This window comes from Benincasa hispida, chromosome 1 (assembly GCF_027475165.1).
Source record: "Benincasa hispida cultivar pf3 chromosome 1, pf3_genome.v1.1, whole genome shotgun sequence".
In the NCBI taxonomy this organism is placed as follows: domain Eukaryota; kingdom Viridiplantae; phylum Streptophyta; class Magnoliopsida; order Cucurbitales; family Cucurbitaceae; genus Benincasa; species Benincasa hispida.
In genome coordinates, this window is record NC_143478.1 from 7,380,617 (window position 1) to 7,406,732 (window position 26,116).

Consider the following 26,116-nt stretch of genomic DNA (forward strand, 5'->3'; position numbering starts at 1 on the left):
TTCCTCCTCCCGTGAGGGAGTTGAAGATTTTTTTTTTTGGGATGAATAGACTGCGCTGTGTTTTATGAGAGGACTATCTTTGCATTTAATTTGTTCTTGGTTAATTTAATTTCTTTTAAAAACGTTCTATTTTTATTTATTATTTATTTAATTACAATTTAAAAGTGTTGAGTAAAAGTAAATATAATTTGATTGTTTTCTCAAAGAATAATAGAAAAATTATAATAATTTAATTGTTTTCCAGAATAAAATCACCGAAAATTACATGCAATGACGTGTATTTTTCATCCCCCAATCTGTTCGCATCCTCCAGACTTTGACTAGTTTATTGCAAAATTCAGTAAAGAGCGATGTTGGAAAATGAGAGACTGCTTCCAGAATCAGTCCTATTTGAACTTCCATTTCAACAAAATTTGGAGGAGTTGGCTTCTTCTTCAGTTCCACGAAGTTTTTCCTTCAATGAATCAGCGAATCGCGTCAATTGGCAATACAGAGAGCTCAAGACAGATCGGTGCAGTGTAAGAAAATGGATGAAATATTGTATATTTGCTTTCGCTTTCTTTTCATTTGCATTGTAAATTCGAGACCACTATTCTCTTTGTTCTCATCGCTGATTCATTGGCGCCAAAGACAAACGACGCTTTTGACCGAAGTAACCGGAATTAGAACTGTCAGTTGAATTCTGAAAGGGGCTTCCCTTCTCTTTCACCCCATTATGTTCCCTATTTCGAGCAAATTGATTAAAAAAAAACAAAATTATTTGGTAGTAAAGCCTAGAATTTCAAAAGTTGTCATAATTCTCGATCTTTTGTAACTGAAACTGCAATAATTGGAGAACTCCAAAAGACTTTGGTTCAAGTACACATCCAGGGCATCAAAATTCATAGGCCACGCATTTAATTTGGACACCCTTTGACCTTCCAAATGCCTGCTAAAAACTGTATAAATACCCGTTCAATGCTCAACAAATGAAAATCGAGTTGTGAATTTTGAATATTTTTCCCGTCAATTTCTAGTCTATCCGTGCTTGTTTTCTGCAATTGTACTCGTTTTAGTGTACTGGGTCACTTGATTTTTATTGGTTGAGTTCATATTGTTCACGAGCATCGTGAAACTGGCGAGAGAGCGATAAAGAGAGAGCCAGAGAGGGATTGAGGGAGGGGGTTGGGAAAAGAAAGAGGTTCATACTTTCGGTACAAAAGCAAAAGTAGTTTTACTGTCTGTACCATATCATGGCGGTTGCGAGTGCTATGCAAGCAACTACACCTCGAGCTGGTCCAATTAATTATGCTGAAGCTTCACCAATTATGATCAGCTCAAGCAGAGAGATCGAAGAAGAGCCCGTGGAAGCTATTAGTGAAGATAAAATTTGTGTTGCTGTCGGGAAAGATGTGAAAGAGTGCTTATCAGTTTTGAGATATGCACTAAAATCCTCACGTGGGAAGAAGATCTGCCTCCTCCATGTTCATGTCCCCGCACAGATGATTCCGTTAAGTAAGTCTACCTTTACACAGAGAACTGTGCATGAATATTGCTGCTTTTCTGGATTCGTGCGATAGGAGTATGATCTGAATACGATAGGGATTGTGTGAAAACCTTATACTTGGATGTTTGCATCAAACATTGACTACGTGATTGAACTTGTTTTCATTGGCCAGTGGGAACCAAGTTTCCAGCAAACTCATTGGAGAAAGAGGAGGTGAGAGCATATCACGAGTTTGAGAAGCAAAATTTGCCTAGGGTCATGAATGAGTATATTCTGTACTGTCTTCAAGAAGGGGTATGTATTCTTCAATCTAATTTTCTTGTTGGCCTATTTATATATTAAACGAAATTTTCTTTACTCTTACATAATGCATCATTAAAAATTAAATTCAGTCCCCTGTTTCATCTCAGGCATGTGGTGTGTTGCTGGCCTTGCCATCAATTTGTTCTTAATTTTATACCTCCTTATTTTCAAATGTAAAATTTATATTAAACAGGTTCATGCTGATAAATTATGTGGTGAAGCTGAGTGTATTGAAAAGGGAATAGTTGATATGATCTCCCTGCACAGGGTTAATAAGCTTGTTATGGGAGCAGCTGTAGACAAGTGTTATTCAAGGTGCAAGCCAACTCATAGCCATTTTAGATTGATATACATTCATCTAGATCTCCAACTGTTACGTTTTATTTCTTGGTTGGACATTAACTGTAACATAGGATCATATTACTTCTCTAGAATTGCCCTGTGTTTCATGCATTTACACTGTTTTTGTTCATTTTACCAACACTGCTATGTTCAGACAAAATAGTTCTTAAATATGTTTTATGCAAAGAAGGGCAAGTAAATGCTGCTAGTCCTCAAGGGGCGTTTTCCATACCACATTTATAGTTATAGAATGTATGGTATAGCAATTAGAATGAGTGTTTCACCAACACGTTGAAAAATTTCTGGCTTGTAATGAGGCTTTTATGCACCAACACCGTTATCATTGTTCAGTTCGGCAGGTGATGGCTTTGATTGATTAATAAAGATGAGAGATTTCTAAATGCAATTCCTTCTGAAGACTTAATTTTTTGGTGTTTTGGTTGCTGTTGCTAATATTTCGAAACTGGTTGACAAGACATTCTTATGTATATATGTATTGTAGGGTTAACTTTCATCACTTTCCTTTGACATTTTGTTGTTTAGTTGAAATCAACTAACGTAGAGATTTATTGGTTCATGGCTTCATGAACATTTAAACTTGAATTGCTAACATAATGATGTATATTGTAGGAGAATGGTGGATCTGAAGTCTAAGAAAGCCATCTACGTGCGTTCACATGCACCGGCTTTCTGTCACATTGAGTTCATTTGCAAGGGGAACCTCATCTGCGCCAGGTTAATTTCTGCTTGCTGCCTTGAAGATTTATTTAGATATTTGGACACGTCGTGCCCGCCTTAACTACGTACTGATCATCTTAATTCCCGAAGAAAAAGTTTCAACTTCTCTTTCACTGCTATATAGTTGATGTTTTTATCTAAATATATTGCTTGAGATTGGCGTGGAGCTCCAAATAGTCTGTCTTGACATTTGTTAAAATCTTAGAATTGACAATCTGATTAATAATGCAAGTATAGGGAGGGTAGATCAGATGAAGCCCAAGTAGAAACCATCATCACATCACCACAATCAAGTCCAGACGCTGTATCCTTAGAAATTACCCACCGGAGATCTCAGTCTCTGCCACTGGGACAGGTTAATAGCAGGGAAATTGGAAGTTCATCTTCCAATTTACGTTCTAGAGGGAGATTATTGCTTGTTGACCATTTTAGAAGGAGCATACTAGATCCTTCTTCTCCAGATATAATGAATGGGGTTCATACTGCAAGAAACTTGGATGTTAACGAGGCTATGGATGAATGGGGTTCATTAAGGAAAAGTCCTTCTGAAAGGTCAGACAATTCCATATGCTCTCCTTGTGGTGTGATTGATATGGCTTCGTCACCACTTTGTATGGTTGAGTTATGTGCAGGGCTCGAGGTAACTACTTTTCTTGAAACTTAAAGCATGTGTGTAATTTACTTCTTGTCATTGCAATATGCCGGCAAGAATTACCAGTCACATGTCTTCATGATGAAAAGCAATATTAGTTTGTTGACTTCTCTATTTAGTGGTTCATCCTATTTTGTTCTCTTCTACAATCCACCCTCTTTAACCCCAAGTAAAAACAGCCAACAAATTTCTCTCCAATTTTAGCAGTATGGGAAGATCAGTGATAACCTTTACAATCAATGTGAATGTGTGATGATGGAGGCTGCAAATGCAAGGCATGACGCATTTTTAGGGGCAATTGCATGTAGAAAATCCGAGAAAGAGACTGTTAAAGCTCTACACAGGGTGAGGTTGATATATTTAATGAGAACATTTATCTTTTTAAGTTGCGATGTTGATTCATGATTACATGTTCTTTGCATGTCTTTGATGCTCAAAATACGAAAATGCTTTTGCTTTTGAAATATAGGCCCATTTCTGCCAAGTATTCTCCTAATCCTATCAATTACATTTGAGATGTGGGCTTTTGATGCTTGCAGTTCGCCCCGAACTTTTATTATGTACAATTTTTGTTGTATCACAAAGATCAGTAAGGTGGGCCATGAGCATATTAGAAGGAGTGGGGCCTACCAATATTCTGCTTAGTAATCTCTTGTTCTTAAATAGTTGGTAGAAGCTGTTATCCATTGGAAGTATATCTTAATCCTTTCTAATGTGTTACATCAATCTACTTGATCAGTATAATCCCAACATAATTTGCTCTTGCATTGATAAATGTACAGGTTAGAGCTGCAGAAGGGTTATATGCCGAAGAACTGAAACAAAGGAAGAAGGTTGAACAAGAGTTAGCGAAGGAAAAGGCAAAACTTGAAAGTATAAAGACACAACTAAATAAAGAGATGGAAGAGCTCTTGGTTGCACAAGATCAGAAGGCAAGTCTAGAGAGAGATCTTTTAGAATCTGATCTAGCCGCAAAGGAGTTGGAGCAAAAGTTTCTTTCTGCTGTTGAATTGTTACAGAGTTACAAAAGAGAGCGAGAGGAATTGCAGATTCAACGCGACAATGCACTTAGAGAAGCAGAGGAGTTTAGAAAAAACCAATCCACAGACCGATACCTTCCACGGTTCTTTACTGAGTTCCCTTTTCGGGAGATCGAGGAAGCAACTAATAACTTTGATCCCTCCCTGAAGATTGGAGAAGGGGGATATGGAAGTATATTCCGAGGTAACTTGCGTCATACTATGGTGGCTATAAAAATCCTTCATCCTGATAGTTCTCAAGGCCCGTCTGAATTTCAACAGGAGGTGAATCTTCTCTCTTCATTTTTTGTTTAGATGTCATAAATCATTGTATATATGTTATCTTTGGGAGAGGAGGAATTTTTTTATATGTTCATATTTATTCTTTAATAAAATAAAATATTCATATTTTGATTTTGGTATTTGGTGTTCGTTTCTCTGTATTATCTGGTTTATCAGGTTAATGTATTGAGTAAGATGAGGCATCCCAATCTTGTCATGCTCATTGGTGCCTGTCCTGAAGCTTGGGTTCTCATCTATGAATACCTCTGTAATGGAAGCCTTGAAGATAGGCTAAGCTGCAAGGATAATACTCCACCTTTATCTTGGCAAACACGAATACGCATTGCCACCGAGTTATGCTCAGCCCTTATGTTTCTTCACTCAAGTAAGCCCCACAGCATCATTCATGGTGACTTGAAACCTGCAAATGTATTACTTGATGCAAATCTTTCATGCAAGCTTGGCGACTTTGGAATTTGTCGCTTATTGTCTCGAGATGAAATGCTAAACAGCGAAACCCTTGTTTGGAGAACTGACAATCCCAAGGGGACTTTTGCTTACATGGATCCTGAATTCCTTTCATCTGGAGAGCTAACAACAAAGTCAGATGTTTATTCATTTGGGATAATACTTTTGCGGTTATTGACCGGTAGGTCTGCAATGGGGATATCAAAGGAAGTGCAATATGCAATAGGAAATGGAAAGTTAGAATCCATTTTGGATCCTTTAGCAGGAGATTGGCCATTTGTTCAGGCCGAACAGCTCGCTCGATTGGCATTGAGGTGTTGTGATTTGAAGCGAAAGAGCCGCCCCGATCTCATTACTGATGTCTGGAGGGTGCTTGGACCAATGAGGGCTTCCTGTGGAGGCCCATTGTCTGTCCAGCTCGGTTCTGCCGAACACTCGCAACCTCCCCCTTATTTTATCTGCCCCATCTTTCAGGTAAATCATTCTGCCCCTTGTGCGTTTGAGTTTCAATCTTCTGCCCGTGTTTTCAGCATTTTGGTTTCACTTTACTGCTTCTTAGTTATGAACTAGAAGTCTCTAATCTTCAAGGCTTGGTTTGTTTTTCCCACATGTAAATCCAAAGGAAGTCATGCAAGATCCACATGTGGCTGCGGATGGTTTTACATATGAAGCGGAGGCTCTGAGAGGATGGCTAGACAGTGGACACGATACTTCGCCAATGACGAATCTTAGGCTCGAGCACGGGAACCTTGTCCCAAACCGTGCTCTTCGCTCTGCTATCCAGGAGTGGCTTCAACGGAACTGAAACGTTCCCATTTGTCGGTCACCAAATATGAAGAATGTGAGGAAAGGAAAAAAAAAGAGGGGGACTGGGAGGAAGTCACGGTATCTGCAACTATTCTTCTTTCATATTGCTCCCCCTCTTCTGTTTTCCTTTAGTAGTGAGTTAATATTTTAGTGTGTTTTTTATAGCTTATACAGTTTAGCGGATACGTAAAAAATGCTATCTGTTTGGATATTTATTTGTGATTAAGAAGACACTAAGCTGCGTGCCATTTGTATATAACAACGCATGGATTTTTGCCTCTTATGTTTCCTTGCTTTACTGAAAATAATAATAATAGTAGAACTATGATTCAATCAATAGTATCCTACAGGTTGTAGGTTGTTGGGTCAGATGGGTGTTTCGTGACATTAGTTGGAGTGTGGTAAACGAGGAAATTTTCTTCAATTTTTCCTTGAATCACCTCCTCCGAATCTACACAAAATTCCTATTATCTTCATCATTGTGATACATCAAATCTGGTGTTGGTGTCCGATCTTTTCATTGATCACAACTATGTTACTTGGAGTCAATCAATGCTGCTAGTTCTTTCAATTCGAAATAATTTAGGGTTTATCGATGGATCCATTCTTAATAATCACGTTGTGACTGTTTGGATCTTGAATTCCGTATCTAAAGAGATTTCTTAATAATCACATTTTTCAATTGAAGCGTGATCTTCCTACTTTGACTCCAGATTAGCATTCTGTTATGATGTATTTCTCCAATATGAAGAGCATTTGGGATCAATATGTTACCTATCAACCTACTTGTACCAGTGGACATCTTGATGTGTTTGTTCAGGATGAGTATCTTCTCAACTTTCTCATGGGCTTCAATGAGACCTACGGTCGTTCCCGATCTCAAATCTTATTGATTTATCCTCCTCCTTCCATAAATAATGTAGTTTACCTGATCACACAAGAACAACAACAAAGATCTGTTCTTCTTTTGTCATCTTCTCCTGCGATTAGTCTTTTTGTCAATAACGCTATTGCTACTTCGAAAGTTTCTTCACAAGAATCCTCTAGCTTTGGCTCAAATCAACAACGTAAAGATCGTTCGGTTTATTATGGAATCTTAGGACGCACTGTGGGTCGGTGTTACAAAATCCACGATTATCCTCCTGGATATCGCACTAAAGGAGGCCAACGACAATAGTCTTCACAATCTGGTAACAGTTCAGCTCCTCTATCCATAAATGTTGTTGCCAATGCTTCGATTAGTCATGTTTCAAATGTGGTCAATGTTGTGGCTACTGCTTCCCAATCTTATGATGCCATTCTTGCACAATGTCATGAGATTCTCAATATATTGCAATCTAAGCTAACTGCAGTTAAAATAGAGTCGGATGTTACTACATCTTATCTAGTAGGTATTTGTCCTACCATACCCACTTCTAATTCCTCTTGGATAATCGACTCAGGAGCATCGACACACATATGTTTTAATGCTGCCATTTTTAATTCCTTTTTTCCTATTAATTCCACTATCATATTGCCTGATGCAACACGATTGCCTGTTCAATATGCTGGTTCTATTTGTTTGAATGAGTCTCTTCATCTTTAGAGGGTTCTCTATGTACCACAGTTTCAATATAATCTGATTTTCGTCAATACTCTAGCTTCTGATGTCTCTGTCTTGGTGAATTTCTTTGCTGATTCATGTACAATTTAGGACAAATCCACTTTACGAATTGAAAAATACAACTAATGAGATTATGTGGATCTAAACTCCTCCAACCTGATAAGGAGTAAAAGTCAGTTGTACTACTAAACTTTACTCACTGGTAACTATAGTTCAAAACCAAGTTCTTATTTTGATTTTTGTACTCTCTCTCTCTTAATGTCCATTTTCATTTATGTAATTCGTTTTTACTTTGTAGTCTTTTTGGATATTTGTAGTAGATAATAAAACGAGGGAAAAAAATCTAAAATTATATCACATTTTAAAATATTCGCAAACATAGAAGTGTTGACTAGTCAATCTTTGAGTTTTTTTCTAATTCTCAATTTCACCCTTCATTGTCTTGTCTTGTTGCACACTTTCTTCTTCTTCTTTTTATTTTTTATTTTCTTTTCTTTCTCCAATTTTTGTTTCTTCTCTCTCTTTTTTTGTTTTATTTCATTTGTCCAGTTTTTGCTTCTTCCTTTTTTTTTTTTTAATAATAATTTTCATTCTTTTTTCCTTCCCTATAACATGAATACTTGAATTATATGTGGAGACATAAAAGTTAATCAAGTTCGTATATATAGCCAAAGCGTTCTATAGTATAGGGATAAGACTGGGTACCTTAACTTGGGTATACTATGGATGCAACACACTTTGTATTTGATACAAATGACGTGATCCTGAATCGTTCATATAGAGACATGCGAGTGGAGGTGTCCTATGCAATGAGTTTGCATAAGATCAGACATTTTTTACTTTATTATTAAAACTGACTATTTCAATTCGATGACTTAGGTAACCCGATTTTAAATTTAACATAAATTTAACCATAAAGAAAGATACTAAAGTGTAATCCACCAAAACATAAAATACCAAATTAATAGCATAAAAATTAATCAACGAAATACATATTACAAAGTTCTTAGTACAAACTAGAGAAACTTGAAACATTATCACTTTGTCCCACCACAAAGTTCTTAGTACAAACCAAATTAGTAACATAAAAATTAACATGAAGACTAGAAAATAGAGAAACTTGAAACACCCAAATCTTAAATCTCCATAACATCATCATCATCAACATCATTATCACTTTCACCACCACCATGATCTCCCAAAACATCAGTCTCTAACTCTGGTTCACCTAAAGATAAATTGGCTACTTCCAACATACCAACATCTTCAAAAGAATCAAAACTATCTCCAGCAATGTCCCATGCTTTAATCTCTCCTCTTGAATATTTTGAAGTACCCCTTGACAAAACGCGTAGATTGTTTTGAATATATACCACATCTTTTGCACGTCGAGGTGTCAACTTGTTCCTTTTGAGAAAGTTAATAAAAGAGTACGTGCTCCAATTTCTCTCACAACAGAAAGAGGAAGAAGGTTTCCTGAGTATTTTCAATGCAATTGGTCGAGGCATTGGGGCATTAGACCCCATGAGTGGTCCACCAACTTATAGGATCAATGATACATCTTTGAGCTATGGAATCAAGATCATTGAAATCTCTAGATTTGGTAGAAAAGTTTGCAAATGTTCACTTTTGCACGATCCCCAGGGTCACTAAAATATTTCTTAAAACACTTTATCCTCTCTCTCGATAGTTTGTATCTTGGTATGAGGTCACTCGATTAGGGAACTCTAAAAGCCATTCTTCACTATAGTACCTAAATAGAAGTTTTAAAGAACGTTAAAACTCTTACAAAATATAATCTATAAGGTTAGAATATAAGATAAATAAAAAAATATATAAGATAAACAAGATAGTGTAATTAAGTACCTCGGATTTAAGGAGTGTGCTAAACAATGAAGTGGAGTATTGTTTTTAGTCCAACGATCAATGAGAATTTTATACACCACGTCATAAAAAGAGAAAAAGTCACTAGGTTTAGTTGGTTTCAATCCTTCATGCTTATAAATAGTTGTCTTCACCTTTACAATCATTTCATCCCATCATACACCAAATATAGACAAAGTGCATCTGTATCACAAGCTCTAATCATGTCATAGATAGGTGCAGTGAAGGCAAGAATGTAATCAATTTTGTCCCACCATAAGTCGTTAAGCACCAAATCCTTCACACGCTTTGTCTTTACCACATCACCTTCCATATAATTTGCGCATTTATCACTAATGATCATGGCTTGTAAACCACCTTTAATAAGTTTAAACCTTTTAAGCATGATGATAATAGATGAAAAACATGTTTCAACCACAGAAAACAATTTCAGAGATATAAATTCATTAAACATGGCAAGCCGTATCGAATGATTCATAATAAAAAATTTCACAAACCTGACTTCACTAGCAATCAGAGAACCAACTGCACTCCTTATACACAAGTGGGTTGTTTTCAACATTCTTAGCAGCACATATATTCTTCAAAGCAAGGTTCAAGATATGCACTACACATGGTGTCCATACAATCGTGGGAAATTGTGATTCGATAATTTGTCCTGCGGCTTTTCTATTAGGAGCAGTGATATGCCCAATTTCGTTAATAACTTCTTTAATCAAATTTGTAATGAAGTACTTATCTTTAGTCTCGCCAGAACAATCCATTGACTTTAGAAACATAGGTTGTCCTTCTGAAATTGCCATAAAATTGATCAAAGCCCTCCTTTGTGAGTCACTCCATCCATCACTCATAATATTCACCCTTTTAGTACGCCATCTATCTCTAATTGGAATCAATAACCATACAATATTTGTCTTTTCTTTCTGAAGAAGAGTCATCATCAACATATTATATCTAGGAGACAAATATCCTGACAAATGATTTACAATATAAGCAAATGCTCCTTTAAAGTGTGGATTTCTCGCTAAATGAAATGGCAAACCAGCTGAATAAAATATTCGGGCAATTAGTGAATGTAATTGATCTCGTGATGTATTGTTGAATGATTTTTCAATTGCACTTGTATCATTACTATTATACTTTCTCTTCTTCTCAAAGTCCAATTTGTTTGTAATAGGAGAATTACTGACATTAACACCACCAATTGTTATGACCGGAGGTGGTAAGGGAACATTCTTTGGATCTTTTCTTTCTAGGCGAGCCTTTACTTCTTCTTCCAATTTTTTCATTTTACTTAAAATGGAAGAAGTGACTTTTAAACAAGGTCCAATTCCTTGACCACTTATCTTCAATAAATGAGCTCTAACCCGTGTATAAGAGCTTTTCTTTGAAATATTTACAAAGGTTACATTGCCAATAGAAATTTCCACCCATCGTCTAATTTTTGAATTTTGGTCACATATTTTCAAAAGATTTCGTATCATTTTTAACAATGGAGGAAGATGAGTTTATGGAAGGATTTGATGATTAACTTTGGCATGACGAAGATGCCATATTTGATGGTTTGTCATGATATCTTATTAGACAGTTCATTCCAAATCGACATAAATCTGCAGCCATGCCAAAAATGGATTTCACGATAGAGATCCATTATAAGAATCAGAAATATGGGGGCAAATAATTTCCTGAGAAGTAAGAATATTTAAACAAGAACAGAGCCAGAAGTTGTACGATAAACAAGAAATGAAAAGAAATGGAAATGGAAATTAAAATTTTAACTTACTACTGTTAAAAATTAAAATTAAAAACCTAAAATAAAAGATTTAAAGGAAATGGAAATTTCAGAGATGGAAAATGAAAAGTTCAAAACTTAAGATTAAAAAGAAATGGAAATCAAAATTTGAATTGAAGAACAAACTGAAGAAGAAGAACGAACGTTACAATTGATGGTGAGCTGACGAACGAGCCTTTGCTTTCAGGCGTCGATGGCGAACTGAAGAACGAACGAAGCGTCGATAGCGGAAGTCTGGTCGACGACGAACTGAAGAACGAACGAAGCGTCGACGGCGGAAGTCTGGTTGATGGTGAGCTGAAGAGTGAACGAAGAACCAATTTGAACTGAGGATTGAAGAACGAAGAATGAGGAAGAGACGAAGAGTTGTGTCATCGGCTAGGCTGAAGAACTGAAGAAGCGAAGTGCTAAAAAAGAGGAAGAGAACTAAAATTTTAGTTTTAGGGACTTCTTTTTTAGTTTTACTTTTTGTTTTTAATTTATAATAATATTATAAATTATAATTCAATAATTATATTAATAAAAACATAAAACTAAGTGGATTATTTTAAATTTAGCCGAGAACAAAGAAATTTTAACTCGGCGGCGTATCCCCTTCACGTATCTTGAAGGAGATACACGTATCCAAAATTGTAATAATAATAAAAAAAACAGATACTTTATTTTGCGTTTTTGACACGTATCTACCATGTATCTAGACATATCAGTATTAGATACATATTTATACCGATTCTCTGCACCTTTTGAAGTATCCGTGTTTCATAGATGAACGATCTTAGACCACCGACGAACAATCGAAGATGGATGAAGAGCGAAATTGCCGATGAATACATGCGAATTTCAAATGTAAAAAGGTATGCTGGGAATTTTCAAAAAATAAAATCACACTTACGTAACTCTCTCTATTTTTTTTATATATATATATGTGTGTGTAAATAGTTTGTGATTTTTTTTTTTTTTAACTTATAACAATTTCCCTTTTTAAAAAATAGTTTTGTAATGAATTCCTACTCTCTATATAATAGAAATTAAAATAGTCACATGTTAAAAGAGCAATAATCAAAGTAAGGATCAAAATCAATTTCAAAGTAGATGTTTCGATAATATGAAAATAAAAATGGACTAAAGTTAAAAAGCGGACAAACTATGTTAAGGGATTGAAATAAGTTTGAACTAGCTAAATTTTTCAATCATTTTATCAAATTTAAACTCATAAAGTAGCCATATTGTGTGCTACAACAAACATAAATCAACTAACATAAAGTGGAAAAAACTTGCCATCTCAAGCTAGGGCTTTGTCCAAATCACAACTGGATATTTGGGGAGACAAGTTTAATGAGGTGCAATAGAGAGAGGTGTTTACATCTCTTAATTTGTATTATTTGCAATGTTCTTTTGTTCACTTTTTTTTTTTTAAATACTTTTCAGATATTTTCTGGCAATATTATATGATATATGTGTTTTTAATAATATAAAGCCACCTCAAATATCTCGAGAGGTGGATAAGAATGACAATATTTTTTTTCTTCTATGTTCAACAACATATGAGAGTGGAGAGATTTGAACCTTTGATCTCTTGATCGTTGACATAATAATGTTCTGACTAGTGGAGTTACTCATGAATCAATAATAACAATGTTGGTTCACACACACAAGTTTTCTTTTGACTTTTATATTAATTAAAATGAATGAATATTATAGATGATAGTATTGACAAACGATAATTTAGCATTATTAAATATCTATGAGAGATATTAAAAGTTGTAGTCAGACCATACATTCAATAATTAAAAGGAGACAACTATTATCAGACTAATCAAATTAAAAATCTTTAAATCTACTTTTGCTGTTCAAATCGAACATAGCTCAACTAGTTAAAATTAAAGGTCGTAAATTCTCTCAGACCTATACATCACTGCATCGCTGAACTAAAAAGAACCAAAAAAAATTAAATTTATTTTGAAAATTTCACTAATTTTGAGTATTTTATTACACAAAATAATAGAAAATCGAAAAATATAAATTTTGTGAACCGGTTGAATTTAAACTTTTAAAATCTTAATTTAAATATTTTCAAAACAAATTGAAAAAAAAATAAAATAAAAACCAAAGTGGCAATTGACAAATAAGTCAGGTAGAGGCGAACTCGTGCAAGAGAGAGAGTCAAGTAGCGTCTCAAGCGAAACCTGTCTTTAAGGGCATTTTAGTCATTTTCTACCCATAAAAAACAGCCCTTCCATAACGCGGAGGGTGATCTGCCACGTGTCCATCTCTGAATCCCTTAATTTTGTCACTTCACAACAAATTTCTTCGCGCTTGTTGAGAGAGAAGAGAAAAATGAGGAGGGAGAAATAGAAACAGAAAGGAATATTATGAATCTCTAAAATCAGAAACCACTGCTTTATCTTCTACAGTTCGAAGAACGTCAGATACTTGCAGGCTACAGGTTGAGCGGCGGATTTTTCGATAATCTTTTGCGCTGTAGCTCAACCATGTGCTCTGTTTTTCGTCTACAACAGTGTTTTTCTTGAGTTCGAGTAGCTTACTGCAGCTCATTTTCTGTTGGAAATGGCCATCGGCAGCTTGGTTTCTAATCGGAACTTTGGTTCCTTCGACGGCTCAGGTAATTTTTCTGTAATTATCGTCTTATTTTGGATGCTTCTTATTCGAAATCGAACCGGTAGTTTGGTTCATGCGTTTTGTGTATACTTTGTAATTCAATGCTTGTTTGCTGTTGTACCTGCATTTTGTTCTTCTGCATTTCGTTTATTCGAGGTTTGATTTCGAGTGAGTGACGTTCGGAAGTGTTTCGCTTGTCGTAGAATGGAATTGGGCTTAATTTCCCGCGAACTTTCTTGTAGATGAGGATATTTTCTGTGACAGTTGGTTTTCTGTTGATTTTTCTTGCAGATAGTTGTTCTTAATTCGGTTATTTTCGTTGTCTGCTCTACCGTTATGTGAATTTTAGGAGTATTGTGTTTCGTGGTATGTGTCTAATTTTGTTGTGTATTATAGTTAAGGAGTATTGGATACTTCCTTGGACCAAAATGTTGCTATTTATTCACACTTTCTGATTTCTTATTGCCAATTATGTTGCATCGACTTTGTTATTTTGGTTTTCAATTAAATTGATTATTTATGGAGAAAATGTTCTGATGGCAATTGCTACCTTTCTGAAAATGGCATCTGTTAAATCTTCCCTTTAATCTACTTTTCCGTTCTTAAGTTTTCTTAAATTAATTACCACTAGTTCTGTTAGTTATTTAATTTTTTCTCTGTCTTTAAAATTTCGATTTGGATTCAATGGCCACTCTTAAGGAAACACATTTGATTGTCTACCCTTGTTTTTGCAGGAAGGGTGTGCAAGACAGAGAAAGCTTCTTCTCACCACGCGGTAGAACGTTCAGTTATTTTTGCAGCTCACTATGGACAAGGACGGCCAAACTTGTTTTTTAGAAAGTCACTTGGTTGGAGATTAAATAGTTCTTCTCCTAAGATCTCGTGTTCCACATTTCTTCATGCTATTACTCAAGATGGGAAGCTTTTCAAGCCACTGGGAATTTGCACAGATGAAACTTCTGGACCAAGATTGCCATTTGTCAAAAGTACCATCACTTGGTCAAGAAGAAAATGCAGATGTTATCCTCAGTGTACTAGTGCTTGCATTCTAACCAGTGGACCTAGTTGGCTGCAGTGCCAAAAGTCTCGGCATGTTAAGGTCGATCGAACTTCTGCTAATTACAAGTCAAATGACTTTGATATAACGAAAGGAGATGTGGATGCGTTGGCATTGGCAGAGGGGTCAGGTGATGCACTTTTTATCGAAGGCAATGAGCAGATAGTATCGCCTTGGTGGGAGAGTTTTCCAAAGCGTTGGGTGATTGTATTGCTTTGTTTTTTCTCCTTTCTACTATGCAATATGGATCGTGTGAGTACTATACCTTTCCTGTTGACACTTACCTTGAATCAAAGTCATTTGTTTTTAATCTGAGAACATGGAACCATTGAACATTCTTTCAATTGCTTTGTCATTACTTCCTTTAGAATCGGTGGTTCATGTCCAATCAGTGACTGTGTATCATGTTAAGATGTTCTAATTCAGAATAAAAATATAATGTCAGTCACCAATCAGCAACTGTGTAATTTGTTATGATGTTCTAATTCAGAATAAAAATGTAATGTCAGTGCACAGCAATGACTTGTGTATTTAAGGCTTGCTTGAGCAATGTATATTTTCTGTTTAGATAGTGACTAATGATCAACTACAATAGTCAGTCAATTAAAGCACGTGTGTACATTTTTGTTTGCAGAAAAAATGGTATCCTTGTAAAGGAGCAATTTTACAATTTCTTCAATATGCTGCCATGAGCAATATCAATGTACTTGCTTTGTGAGCTAAATGTATGAACAAATTTTCTGTAGGTGAACATGAGTATTGCCATACTCCCAATGTCGAAAGAATTTAATTGGAACAGTGCAACAGTTGGCTTGATCCAGTCATCTTTTTTCTGGGGCTATCTTCTAACGCAGGTTTGATTAGATTATCACAGTTATTCCTGACATAACTTATTCTTTTTGTTAATTTAGTGCATTGGACTTGGAGATAGAGCAAGTGTACCAAATATAACGTGTTTGTGTTTGATTGGTTAGATTGTTGGGGGGATATGGGCAGACAAAATTGGTGGGAAGCTTGTGTTGGGTTTTGGAGTAGTGTGGTGGTCAATAGCAACTATATTGACACCAATTGCTGCAAGAATTGGGCTTCCTTTTCTGCTTACGATGCGTGCTTTTATGGGAATTGGTGAGGTAGGCTTTGTGCTCTACTTTTGTTCATGTGTTCAACTAACATATTCTGATCATCATGAGTATCAACAAGCGCCTTTGTTCTTTTTTTTCCTTTTTTAACCAAACCATTTGGCGTCAGGTGGATCACATCATCTCAAAAGACTATTTTTTGAGTTTATATCTTATAGAACTCTCTATTTGTGTCATGTGCCTTCTTTGCAGGGTGTTGCTATGCCTGCAATGAACAATATTATATCAAAGTGGATTCCCGTATCAGAGAGAAGCAGATCACTTGCACTAGTGTACAGTGGCATGTATCTCGGTTCAGTAACAGGATTGGCTTTCTCACCTATGTTAATTCACAAATTTGGATGGCCATCTGTGTTTTACTCATTTGGTTCTCTCGGAAGTATATGGTTTGCACTGTGGCTAACAAAAGTAATTTTCACTTCTTCTGCATTTAAATTATAATTTTAACCCCGCGTATTAAAATAGACAATTTTAAACATGCAAGTAGATAGTTCTTCACTCCACTAGAGAAAATCGAATTTATGTAGCCAGATCTAGGCAGTGAGAAAAGAAATATGCCGTTGAGATGCACTTGCTCATTTCATATCATCACGAAGAGAAGATCTAGGCAGTGAGAAAAAAAAAATGATGAGTTATCATTAAATATATGGCCACTCAATTCTTCATGTTATTTGGGCATAATTAATCGTTGAAAGAAAATTAGGTTATAGGAAAAAACAGAAACGTTGAGTTGCTCTTGCTCTTTTCATATCACTTTGTCGAATAGAAGGTCTCTCCTTTTGCCTTTATCATTATCTTTCATAGTCTTTTCAATGAGAACTTTCAATTTGCCGTCCCAAAAAAGAGGAAGATGTTAATAAAAGAAAGAAAAAAAAAGGCTCTCCTATCTTCTCATCCTTGTTTATTTCCAGGCATATAGCTCCCCAAAAGAAGATCCAGGTCTCAGTGCAAAGGAAAAGAAGATTATCTTTGATGGAAGCATTTCAAAGGAACCTGTGGAAGTTATTCCGTGGAAATTAATTTTATCAAAAGCACCTGTTTGGGCTCTTATAATCTCCCATTTCTGCCATAATTGGGGAACCTTCATTCTGTTGACGTGGATGCCCACATACTATAATCAGGTAATTCAGGAGTTTCAGCATTTATCTCTAGTTAATGATGCACTTACATCTAGACATACCAGAAAATAACTGTAGAAATGAATAATCAGGTTGTAAAAAGGTTCGCTCGTAGTTCTGGTGCATGAGTTATGTACCAAGTTAAGTAGTTTTACCAAACATGCATTTAATCAATTGATTCTACTGAAGCCCGAATGAAGTCTCAATAGCAAAAATTTTGATCCTGGATGACAAAAGCTTAGCTTAAGCAAATTGCACTTCCAGACTCCAGTTTATTGGACAATCAAAGGTTTTCCGTACTTATGATAATTATGTTAACGAAGATTGTAAGTTCAGCATTCAGAAACAGACATCATAACATTTCAATTGAACTATTGGTTGCTGTCTCAGGTTTTGAAGTTCAACCTCACCGAATCTGGACTCTTCTGTGTTCTGCCATGGTTGACCATGGCTGTTTTTGCAAATATCGGAGGATGGATTGCAGACACACTAGTGAGCAGAGGTTTCTCCATCACTACAGTTCGAAAGGCAAGATTCTTTCCAGCTTAATTGTGTGTCAAGTAATTGCATGATGGTAGGGATTATGCTCTGGTTCTCAATTTTATGAGTTATTTCTTCAGAAGGGTTTACACATTTAATCTGCCCTGTTATCTGCTAGATGTTAATTCGTTTGTACAAGTATCCAATGTAAATTTCGCTGGGTAATCTGTTTCAAATAGACGAATATAGTACAAGATGCACTGCATTTTGTCCACTGTCTACACCTGCATTAACTATATTTTCTCCTTGTGCAAATAAATTTGTGCCTTACTGGAGTTCTAGGTTGTATTTCTATGCCATAAAATACATGAATTTTAGCCTAGTCACTCAGGTTTATGAATGAACTTTCTACTTAGTCCATGTGGTAAATAATTACGGTGGAGAATGTTCTTGGATGCAGATCATGCAATCTATTGGATTTCTGGGACCAGCTTTCTTCCTTACTCAGCTGAGCCATGTTAGAACACCTGCTATGGCAGTATTATGCATGGCATGCAGTCAGGTATTCGCATTTTCTTACACAGGAAGCAAAATATCTTAAGCTTTGATTGATCAAATATTATAAAGAAAGTACAATTACTTAAAACTGTCGGAATTAGCTGACAAAGAAGGCAACATGAAAAGGATAAATCCCACACCTCCCCATTTCCCAGGGTCTACCACAAAAAATTCTGGCATTCCTTTCCCTCCAAATCCACCAAAATATGGATCTGGTAGCTCCTTTAAGTTTTGGCCTTTTTCCTATAGGATCAACAATCATCAAGTTGAAGATAAATTAATAGTTGAAAAAATTGCTTTATAGAGACAGAAAGGCCATCAGGTGAAGATAAGCTGACAACATAAGGTCGAGATAAGAGTTAAGACTTGGGACATGTTTGGATTGTTTTTTTGTGTGCTTCAAAACCGCTTTTTAATCACTTAGAAAGTCAAATCCAATCATGTCCTAGCATTCGCCCGTTTTGATTCTCTTGTGAATGCGAGTACCCTAATTTTCAATTGAGTTTATTTTTTTCCCTTCCTTATTCTTCATATAAACCTTAAACATTTTGTAATTTCCTTGTAATTATGTGGGGGAAATCACTGTAAATGCTTGGTTTGATTAGTAAACTTTTCTTCACAGGGATCTGATGCATTTTCACAATCCGGACTCTACTCCAATCACCAAGACATTGGACCACGATATGCTGTGAGTTGACAAAATGCAGCTAAATCGGAATTATTGTATCTCGTATTTGTGCAGTATTATTGCCCCTGAATTTTAAAACAATTGGCGAGATGCGTATTGCATGAGTAATCGTGAATGTTTAGTATTTTGACAAACGACAATGATTGATCGTGCTTTCCACTCGTAGTTTTAATCATCATATCATGCCCTTTTAAAAAAAGATTATTTTCATATACAGGGAGTATTGTTAGGATTATCAAACACCGCCGGCGTGCTCGCTGGTGTCTTCGGTACAGCTGCAACTGGATACATACTCCAACGAGGTTAGATATAAAACATTTCACTTCTATTCTTCTTGTATTCTAAAAAATGTTTAAGAAGTTCCCAACTTCTGTCAAATTAATCTAACTTTAAAATGTCTAATAAACCTTCAATTTTTCAGTTTTGTGTCTTCCCTAACATATTATAAAAAAGTTATAAAAAAAAAAAAAAAACAATTGATCTTTTAATCCTGAACTCTCAATTTTGTGTCTAATAGGTCAATAAACTTTAGGGCTTATTAAACGCAAAATTGACAGTTTAACAATGGATTAGACTGACCCTTTTTTTTAAAATTACATTTGAAGATTAAATAGACACAAATCTTGTTATATACTTTAAAAAAATTAGAACCAAACATATACAATCTCGAAAGTTTAGACTCCATCTGATAACCATTTCGTTTTTTGTATTTGATTTTCGAAAATTAAACCTATTTTCTTACAATGACTTGCATCTTTGAATTCTTAGCCAAATTTCAAAAAGAAAAATAAAATTTTAAAAGCTATTGTTTTTAGTTTTAAAAAAATTGACTTAGTTTTTTAAACCATTGGTAAAAAATAGATGACAAAGGAAGAATTTTGGATGTGGAAATGGTGTCTATAAACTTAATTTTCAAAAACAAAAATAAAAAACCAAATGGTTACTAAACATGGTCTCATTGACTAAATTTGTAATTTAATATTTTTCTTTTTTTGCAAAAGTTTTCTTAAATTTTTTTAAAAAAAAAATAATAAAAAAAAAAAACTGGCACATCCAATAGAGATACGTCACCTAATCATTTAATGAGGTCAATCAAATTGAACAAAAACATGAAGATTGTGATCTAAATTTGCAATTTTAACTTTATTTAAGCAATTTCGATTTTGGGCTGGTGCAGGGTCATGGGACGATGTATTCAAGGTGGCAGTTGCATTGTATATCATAGGCACATTAGTCTGGAATATCTTTGCAACCGGGGAAAAAGTTCTTGATTAAAAGGGGAGGATTTTGTAGAAGGCAAAACAAGAGGAATGCTTTCTTCTATGCTAATAAACAGAACCCATCTTCTATGGTAAATTTAATGGAATAGAAAACAGGCAAGTCTGAACAACAGAAAAGAAAACCCACCCTCCACAGCTTACCCATTTTTCTTTTTCCATAAAGTCGCTGATGCCATGGCGACAGCTTCCTGTGTTCCCTTCAAAAAAGGGAGGCAAAAGAAAAAAAGAAAAAAAAAAAGATGGATAAAGAAAAAAAAATCCACATACAAATTATCCCACTCTTCCACTTTTTACTGTCTTTGTCTTTGTATAATGAAGTTGTTTATTCCCCTTGATAGTGTTTGGCATAAAACTACACGAGTAGAAGAAAAATTTAATTGTTATTTGTCATCTTAGGGCATTGTTCAAATCTCTCGCACTGCGTTAAGAAAGAAGAATGTTGATATCAAATTTTAAAAGATGATACTTTTAGATTTGATGGATACGATTGTACAATCTAGATTTTTTTAAAAAAAAAACAAAACAAAAAGGAAAACCAGCGCCACTAACCAACTATTTAAAAAGTAAACCAATCAACTTATTCTTCTGCTTGCTTGCTTCTTTCTCTCTTTTGTGAAGATTTGTATCTACTGAGAATTAGTCTCTCTTTTCATTTCATTAATGATATTTTTTTTTTTTGTTTCTTATTCAAGTTAGGCCTATGACCTGGGGACTTGCATGTTCAAATCATGTCCCCACCTAATCACTTGAGATGCATTTTTTGTATTTTGTAAAAAAAAAAAAAGTAATCAATCAACAGTTCAACCAGCAAACCAATTTGATTAGAACAGTTGAACTGGTTTCTTTGGATTTTAGCCAAACTATTACACACTCAAATAAACGAACAGGATGATCTTGGTGTCATTCAATCTGATTTGCAGGGTCATTTCTCGACGAAGTCGAAATAAAATGAGCCCCTCGGGATATAAGTATGACCTTTGAAACTTACATTTCACCCAATTGATTAAGCTAATGTACAATGCAATATGGTACTATACCACCAAGAAAAAAGATATAATTTAAACAATCAAACTTCAACATGTTTCCCAAAGTACTTGTGTAAATTTTGAAAGACAGCCATACACGCTCAAGTATTTGACTTACGAACCTCTTCCTTCCACGTTGTTTCTTCCTTTGCTACACTTATCGTCATCATCTTATAACTCACTGGGGCTAAACTTGATAGACGAACCACGGCGTTGGCCACCCACGATCACATCTTTAAGCCGAGTTATTGGTCCCAGCACTCGGTTAGTCTTCTGCAATTGTAGCAGTATAGTGAAAATTATGCCAGATGACAGCAAAGTGAAAAGGGAAGCAAACGTATCTTCTAAAATACGCATGAGAGTGCCATTTCTATAATCATGATGCGAGTAACGATTGCAATTGCAATTTGCAAATAATACCGCTATGCGGCTAGCAACCAAGTAGCTTTGAGATGAAAATATTACATTGCTACTAACATGAGAATAATAGAAGCAAGTTGTTAATGAACGTGTACTTGATCGCACGGTCTATATATGGTTGCCATGTCAAGAAGCCAATAAGCAGACCACCCTAAAAATTCTAACTCTGACACCACTTGAAAATGATGACTTGAAACAGAACAGATAGCTACCATCATGAATATATCGGTTTTAATTCTCTAAAAGCTTAAACTTGAAACTTTAACATAGATTTCTCCATATAGTTCCTCAACAGCTGAAAAGATGAGGCTTAGAACATAGTTGTTAATGAACGTGTACTTGATCGCACGGTCTATATATGGATGCATCTTCAAAGATAGCAGGGTATGCAGGAAATCTCAAAATTTAATCTCCAATTTGGATGACAGGTGTAAACAAAGATAAACAAGTAAAATATTTTCACTCAACATGTACATGGGTACTATTTTAAGATCCTAGTTGTCACTGTCAGCACCATGGCTCTTGATGAAATTGAACTTGAATCCCCTGTTCTTAATCTACTTTTGAGACCGATAGCTGGACCTCAAAATTCAAAGTACATAACAGAATAGATGCATGCAAAATGATAGCGAAGAGCTGAAAGATAAACAGAATGCCATAAACGGAAGCAACAGTAATCAACATACCTGATCATTCACACTACTATGCCATTTCAGCTGCAGAGTCTGCCAACTTTCCTGCTGCCAGCGTTGCCCAAGTATTACGAGTCCCATAACAGCTGCTGCAATGAAAATGGACCAAAATGCATTCGCATCTTTTGCATGAGAGTATAAATTAGCAGCTCTTCTCTTCCACCAAGCACCACAAGGAAGACTGGACTTATTGCTTTTGTTATCAAGCTTGGGAGTTTCTAAGCTTTCTGGACTTGAGACTTGATCATTAGATTCCAATGGAGGAATTTCATCAAAATTCATTGAACTAAGATCAGTTTCGCCATGAAAGGAACTATAGGTAGGAGCACCAAAGGGATCCTGCTCCTTGTCAACCAGGCTCAAATCTGGCAAGGTAGTATTTTCACTAAAATCATCACCATGAAAAGACAGCTTGCTGCCTTTCTCCGTAGTTTTATCAATCCCTGAAAACTCATCTGTCTCACCCAACCCTTCCAAATTCAAGCTATCTTCATTCTTTCTACTAGGTTTTCCACCATCTACGGCAGCAGAATCAGAGACCACATTCTCCTTCCCTCCTTGATCGTTGTGAATCTCACTATTATCGGGTTCCAATGGCAAATTCTCGTGCTGACTCGGTGGAAATACGAAGTGCCTAGACATAAAAAGAGCACGAGAAGTTTCTGCTTCGTACAAATTGCTGTTATTTTCATCAGTCGATTCATCTTCCTTCACATTCGGAGCAGCTTCATATGCCGATGCAGTGAGTGAAACAACTTCCCATTCATTTCCACGAGAGTTATTCTTTTCTCCATCATTATCTGCCATTCTATGGGACTCCTTGTGTATTCCAACCTCACCGAAATCTGGCAACGGAAAACATATCTTAACAGCTCGATTAAAAAGAAGAGTGAAGAAGAGAAAAACACAACCCCAGATGCAAGTTCATGTTCAACTATCTCAAATGATTGATTTCATTTTTATTTATGAAACTGAGCAATAAATCGTACACCAATCTAATTTACAACAAGAAAACTCAATTCAATCTAATCAAGAGAAGACCTGCAAAGCGATAAATTACCAATCTAGCACATACATACACGCAACCATATCTAGGTCGTATATTCGTCCACTCAATAATTCGAGATCAAACAACAAACGGATCTAACACCGTACCAATAGGCAACAACAAAGATCGCCACGGATCAAAACCACAAGAAAGAGCGGATCATCCATCAAATAGGTCAAAAATTAAGAATCACCGACACGACTTCTCGACCCAACAAGAAAGACAGAAAAGAAACAATCAAAGGGTTGCAGAGAAGAGTAACAGAAGAAGAGACGAACCGGAGGAGAGAAGAGGCGACCGGAGATTGCGACGAACGGCGGCGAGGTGACGATAAGGATGAAAGTTGCCTCGGGAAATAGAGAAGAGATTAGGAGTGAGACGTGAATGTGTGGGGCAAAGTAATAATCTCCGCCAAGCAATGATGGAAACCGGCGGTTACCGGTGACAATTGATTTTCAAAACTGATAGCGTAACTGCTGTAGCAGGTTCGAGTTTCATTTTTCTTTTTCTTCTTTTTTAAATATGGTAAGAGAGATCCCAACCACGAAAATATTTGGGTGCATCCAATATTGATATCGATGAAAATATCATATTATCAATTTTATGAAATATCGATATCGATAATTTTTTAAAAAGAATTAGGGATGTTGATAGAAATTATTATGATTCAATAATAAAATTTTAATTGTGATTTAATGAAACTATAATTGACCATTTTTAATTACAATTTTTATGATATAAGATAATATTTAAATGTCTATGTAGAGGTCAATGCGATAGTATAAATACAAAAATAAAAAAATAATTATAAAATAATATAAAGTTTATAAATATCTTAAGGTGAATTAGTGAATTATGTGAAATTTTAATTTAAAAAAAAGGTTTGAAAGACACTGAAAAAAAATATATGTTATTTATGGTTTTTTATGGTTTTTCAAATTCAATTTCTTTAGAAGTGAAACTTTTGGGTGGAAGGTAAAGTTAGATGTTGAGAAAAGTTTAAAATTAAAAAAAGTAACATATAAAAAAGGCTTAATCCTTTTTCAAAAATGGCATTTACGTGTGAAGACTATAAGATTGTGTGTGATCAAATCATAAAATTGAAAAACTTGAATTGAGCTAATGTCGTTAATTAAAAAAAAAATTGAAATTTTCTCCAAACGTAAAAAATTCTCGAAATTTTATATAAATCTCAAAATTTCGTCGAAATTGGGGAATTAGAATATTCTCGAAATTTCAAGAAATTTTGAAATTTTGTCCAACATTTTCTCCAATCAAAATTTCGAGGCCATCAAAATGATTTGGGTGGATATTTTAAACCATGGGTGCATCTCGAGTAACACCTAACTTTGTGCATACCACAAAAAAAAAAAGTCCAATCATAATTTGTCATGTAGTAAATTCTTCTTATTCCCCTTCTCAAATATTTTAATTGATTTTATGGTGTGAATGATGTGAGGGATGCATAAAGGTAGGTGCATCATGGGATGCAACCAAGTATTACCCGTCGAACAACATACCTCTTGATTAATATGTTCGTATGTCAATTGAGCTATGTATTATTTTGAGGTCAAGTTTGATATTCGAGATATAATTTATGGAGATTTTCTTCCTTATCGTTTTAATTTGTTGGTTAAATTGAAAGTTTTAGAGCTGACATTGGACTTAAAATATTGATGACTCGATTTTACGAATAGTTCAATACAAATATCGATAGATATTTTTGGACAAATTATAAAAACAAGATATAAAAAAATAATTAGTAAATAATTTTTATACCATTTTTAAAATAAGTTAAAAAGCTTATTAATTAGTTTATATATATATATATATATATATTCATAGATATTTTTTTATTATTATTTCTCATATCTCACGTGTTTTTGTGATGAAATAGAAATATCAGTACCCCTCATATCAATATCAATTCACGAAAATATGAAAATATCGACATCTATAGAAATTTGATACCATAGTTGTCGTCGATAATACATGTATATTTTTATTTCTTATGTTTTATTTTTTAAGAATAAAAACGTTTGATAACAGTTATATTTCTCCTTTCTTTTTTCCAGAAAATTTTCCAAAATATTTACCAGACATATAGACTATTATATTTTATGTTATTTTCAGTTCGTTATAATTATTATTCTCTGATTGTGGTTCTTACATGACATTATTTTTGTTATTTTTATTGTGTTTTTCACCTAAATATTATTGTTGGTATTTTGAGTTTCATTAAAATATTTTTTTTATCTTTAAGTTTCATTCAAATATGTTCTAATTATATCTTGATCAACATTTTGGTATTCCAAGCATGATATGTGTATTGTTCTTGTTCTCCAAAATTATTTATTTATAAAAGGTCATATAATTATTAAAAATAAATTTTAAAAAATCACTTGCATCTTTTAATTAATTATTTGAAGGATTGTTTTCAAATGTAAGAAAATGAACCAAAATATTTATAAAATATAACAAAATTTTGATGATTCTTGTTATTTAAAATAATTTTCCTTATTTTTTAATATATTCTTGAAAGTTCACGACTCAAAAGCTAATTTTTCAAATATACGTGCAATGTGTATTTTATTTTAAGTAGTTTGAGGATATAAT

At 34.7% G+C, this 26,116-nt stretch overlaps 3 protein-coding genes, 1 long non-coding RNA gene and 1 pseudogene across 9 annotated transcripts; 2 read left to right on the top strand and 3 right to left on the bottom strand.

Annotated features, from left to right (window-relative positions):
- Window positions 1–305: 305 nt before the first annotated feature.
- Window positions 306–6,434, top strand: LOC120083047 (U-box domain-containing protein kinase family protein). Of its 4 annotated transcripts, none has more exons than XM_039038569.2 (10): window positions 306–518; window positions 1,316–1,494; window positions 1,659–1,780; window positions 1,983–2,104; window positions 2,762–2,866; window positions 3,107–3,509; window positions 3,726–3,866; window positions 4,304–4,825; window positions 5,000–5,764; window positions 5,913–6,434. In XM_039038569.2, the coding sequence occupies exons 1-10, from the start codon at window positions 361–363 to the stop codon at window positions 6,093–6,095; spliced, it is 2,700 nt and encodes an 899-aa protein (XP_038894497.2). In that variant the 5' UTR covers window positions 306–360; the 3' UTR covers window positions 6,096–6,434. The 4 variants fall into 4 exon arrangements, with proteins under 4 accessions (XP_038894497.2, XP_038894505.2, XP_090166619.1 ...); XM_039038577.2 differs by having other exon boundaries at window positions 307–518; window positions 3,729–3,866; XM_090310493.1 differs by lacking the exon at window positions 306–518 and having other exon boundaries at window positions 842–1,494; window positions 3,729–3,866.
- Window positions 6,435–8,649: 2,215 nt separating this feature from the next.
- LOC150038202 (uncharacterized) lies at window positions 8,650–9,387 on the bottom strand (annotated as a pseudogene). The gene has a single exon (XR_016523974.1). The product of XR_016523974.1 is annotated as an uncharacterized LOC150038202 (transcript).
- A 165-nt stretch (window positions 9,388–9,552) lies between these two features.
- LOC120093028 (uncharacterized) lies at window positions 9,553–11,822 on the bottom strand. 2 transcript variants are annotated; one of them, XR_016524006.1, is made up of 3 exons: window positions 11,526–11,804; window positions 10,082–10,554; window positions 9,553–9,941 (listed from the first exon to the last, which is right to left on the bottom strand). It is a non-coding gene; the product is annotated as an uncharacterized LOC120093028 (long non-coding RNA). The 2 variants fall into 2 exon arrangements; XR_016524016.1 differs by having other exon boundaries at window positions 9,609–9,890; window positions 11,521–11,822.
- Window positions 11,823–13,659: 1,837 nt separating this feature from the next.
- ANTR2 (Major facilitator superfamily protein) lies at window positions 13,660–20,705 on the top strand. The gene is made up of 11 exons (XM_039025501.2): window positions 13,660–13,999; window positions 14,730–15,304; window positions 15,799–15,906; window positions 16,027–16,182; window positions 16,384–16,599; window positions 17,103–17,312; window positions 17,700–17,837; window positions 18,250–18,351; window positions 18,970–19,035; window positions 19,253–19,337; window positions 20,213–20,705. Exons 1-11 carry the CDS (start codon window positions 13,945–13,947, stop codon window positions 20,308–20,310), a joined length of 1,809 nt encoding a protein of 602 aa, XP_038881429.1. The 5' UTR covers window positions 13,660–13,944; the 3' UTR covers window positions 20,311–20,705.
- A 486-nt stretch (window positions 20,706–21,191) lies between these two features.
- On the bottom strand, window positions 21,192–24,074 carry ATI1 (mesoderm induction early response protein). Its single transcript, XM_039025511.2, has 3 exons — window positions 23,779–24,074; window positions 22,447–23,297; window positions 21,192–21,613 (listed from the first exon to the last, which is right to left on the bottom strand). The coding sequence occupies exons 2-3, from the start codon at window positions 23,257–23,259 to the stop codon at window positions 21,512–21,514; spliced, it is 915 nt and encodes a 304-aa protein (XP_038881439.1). The 5' UTR covers window positions 23,260–23,297; window positions 23,779–24,074; the 3' UTR covers window positions 21,192–21,511.
- Between the last annotated feature and the right edge of the window lie 2,042 nt (window positions 24,075–26,116).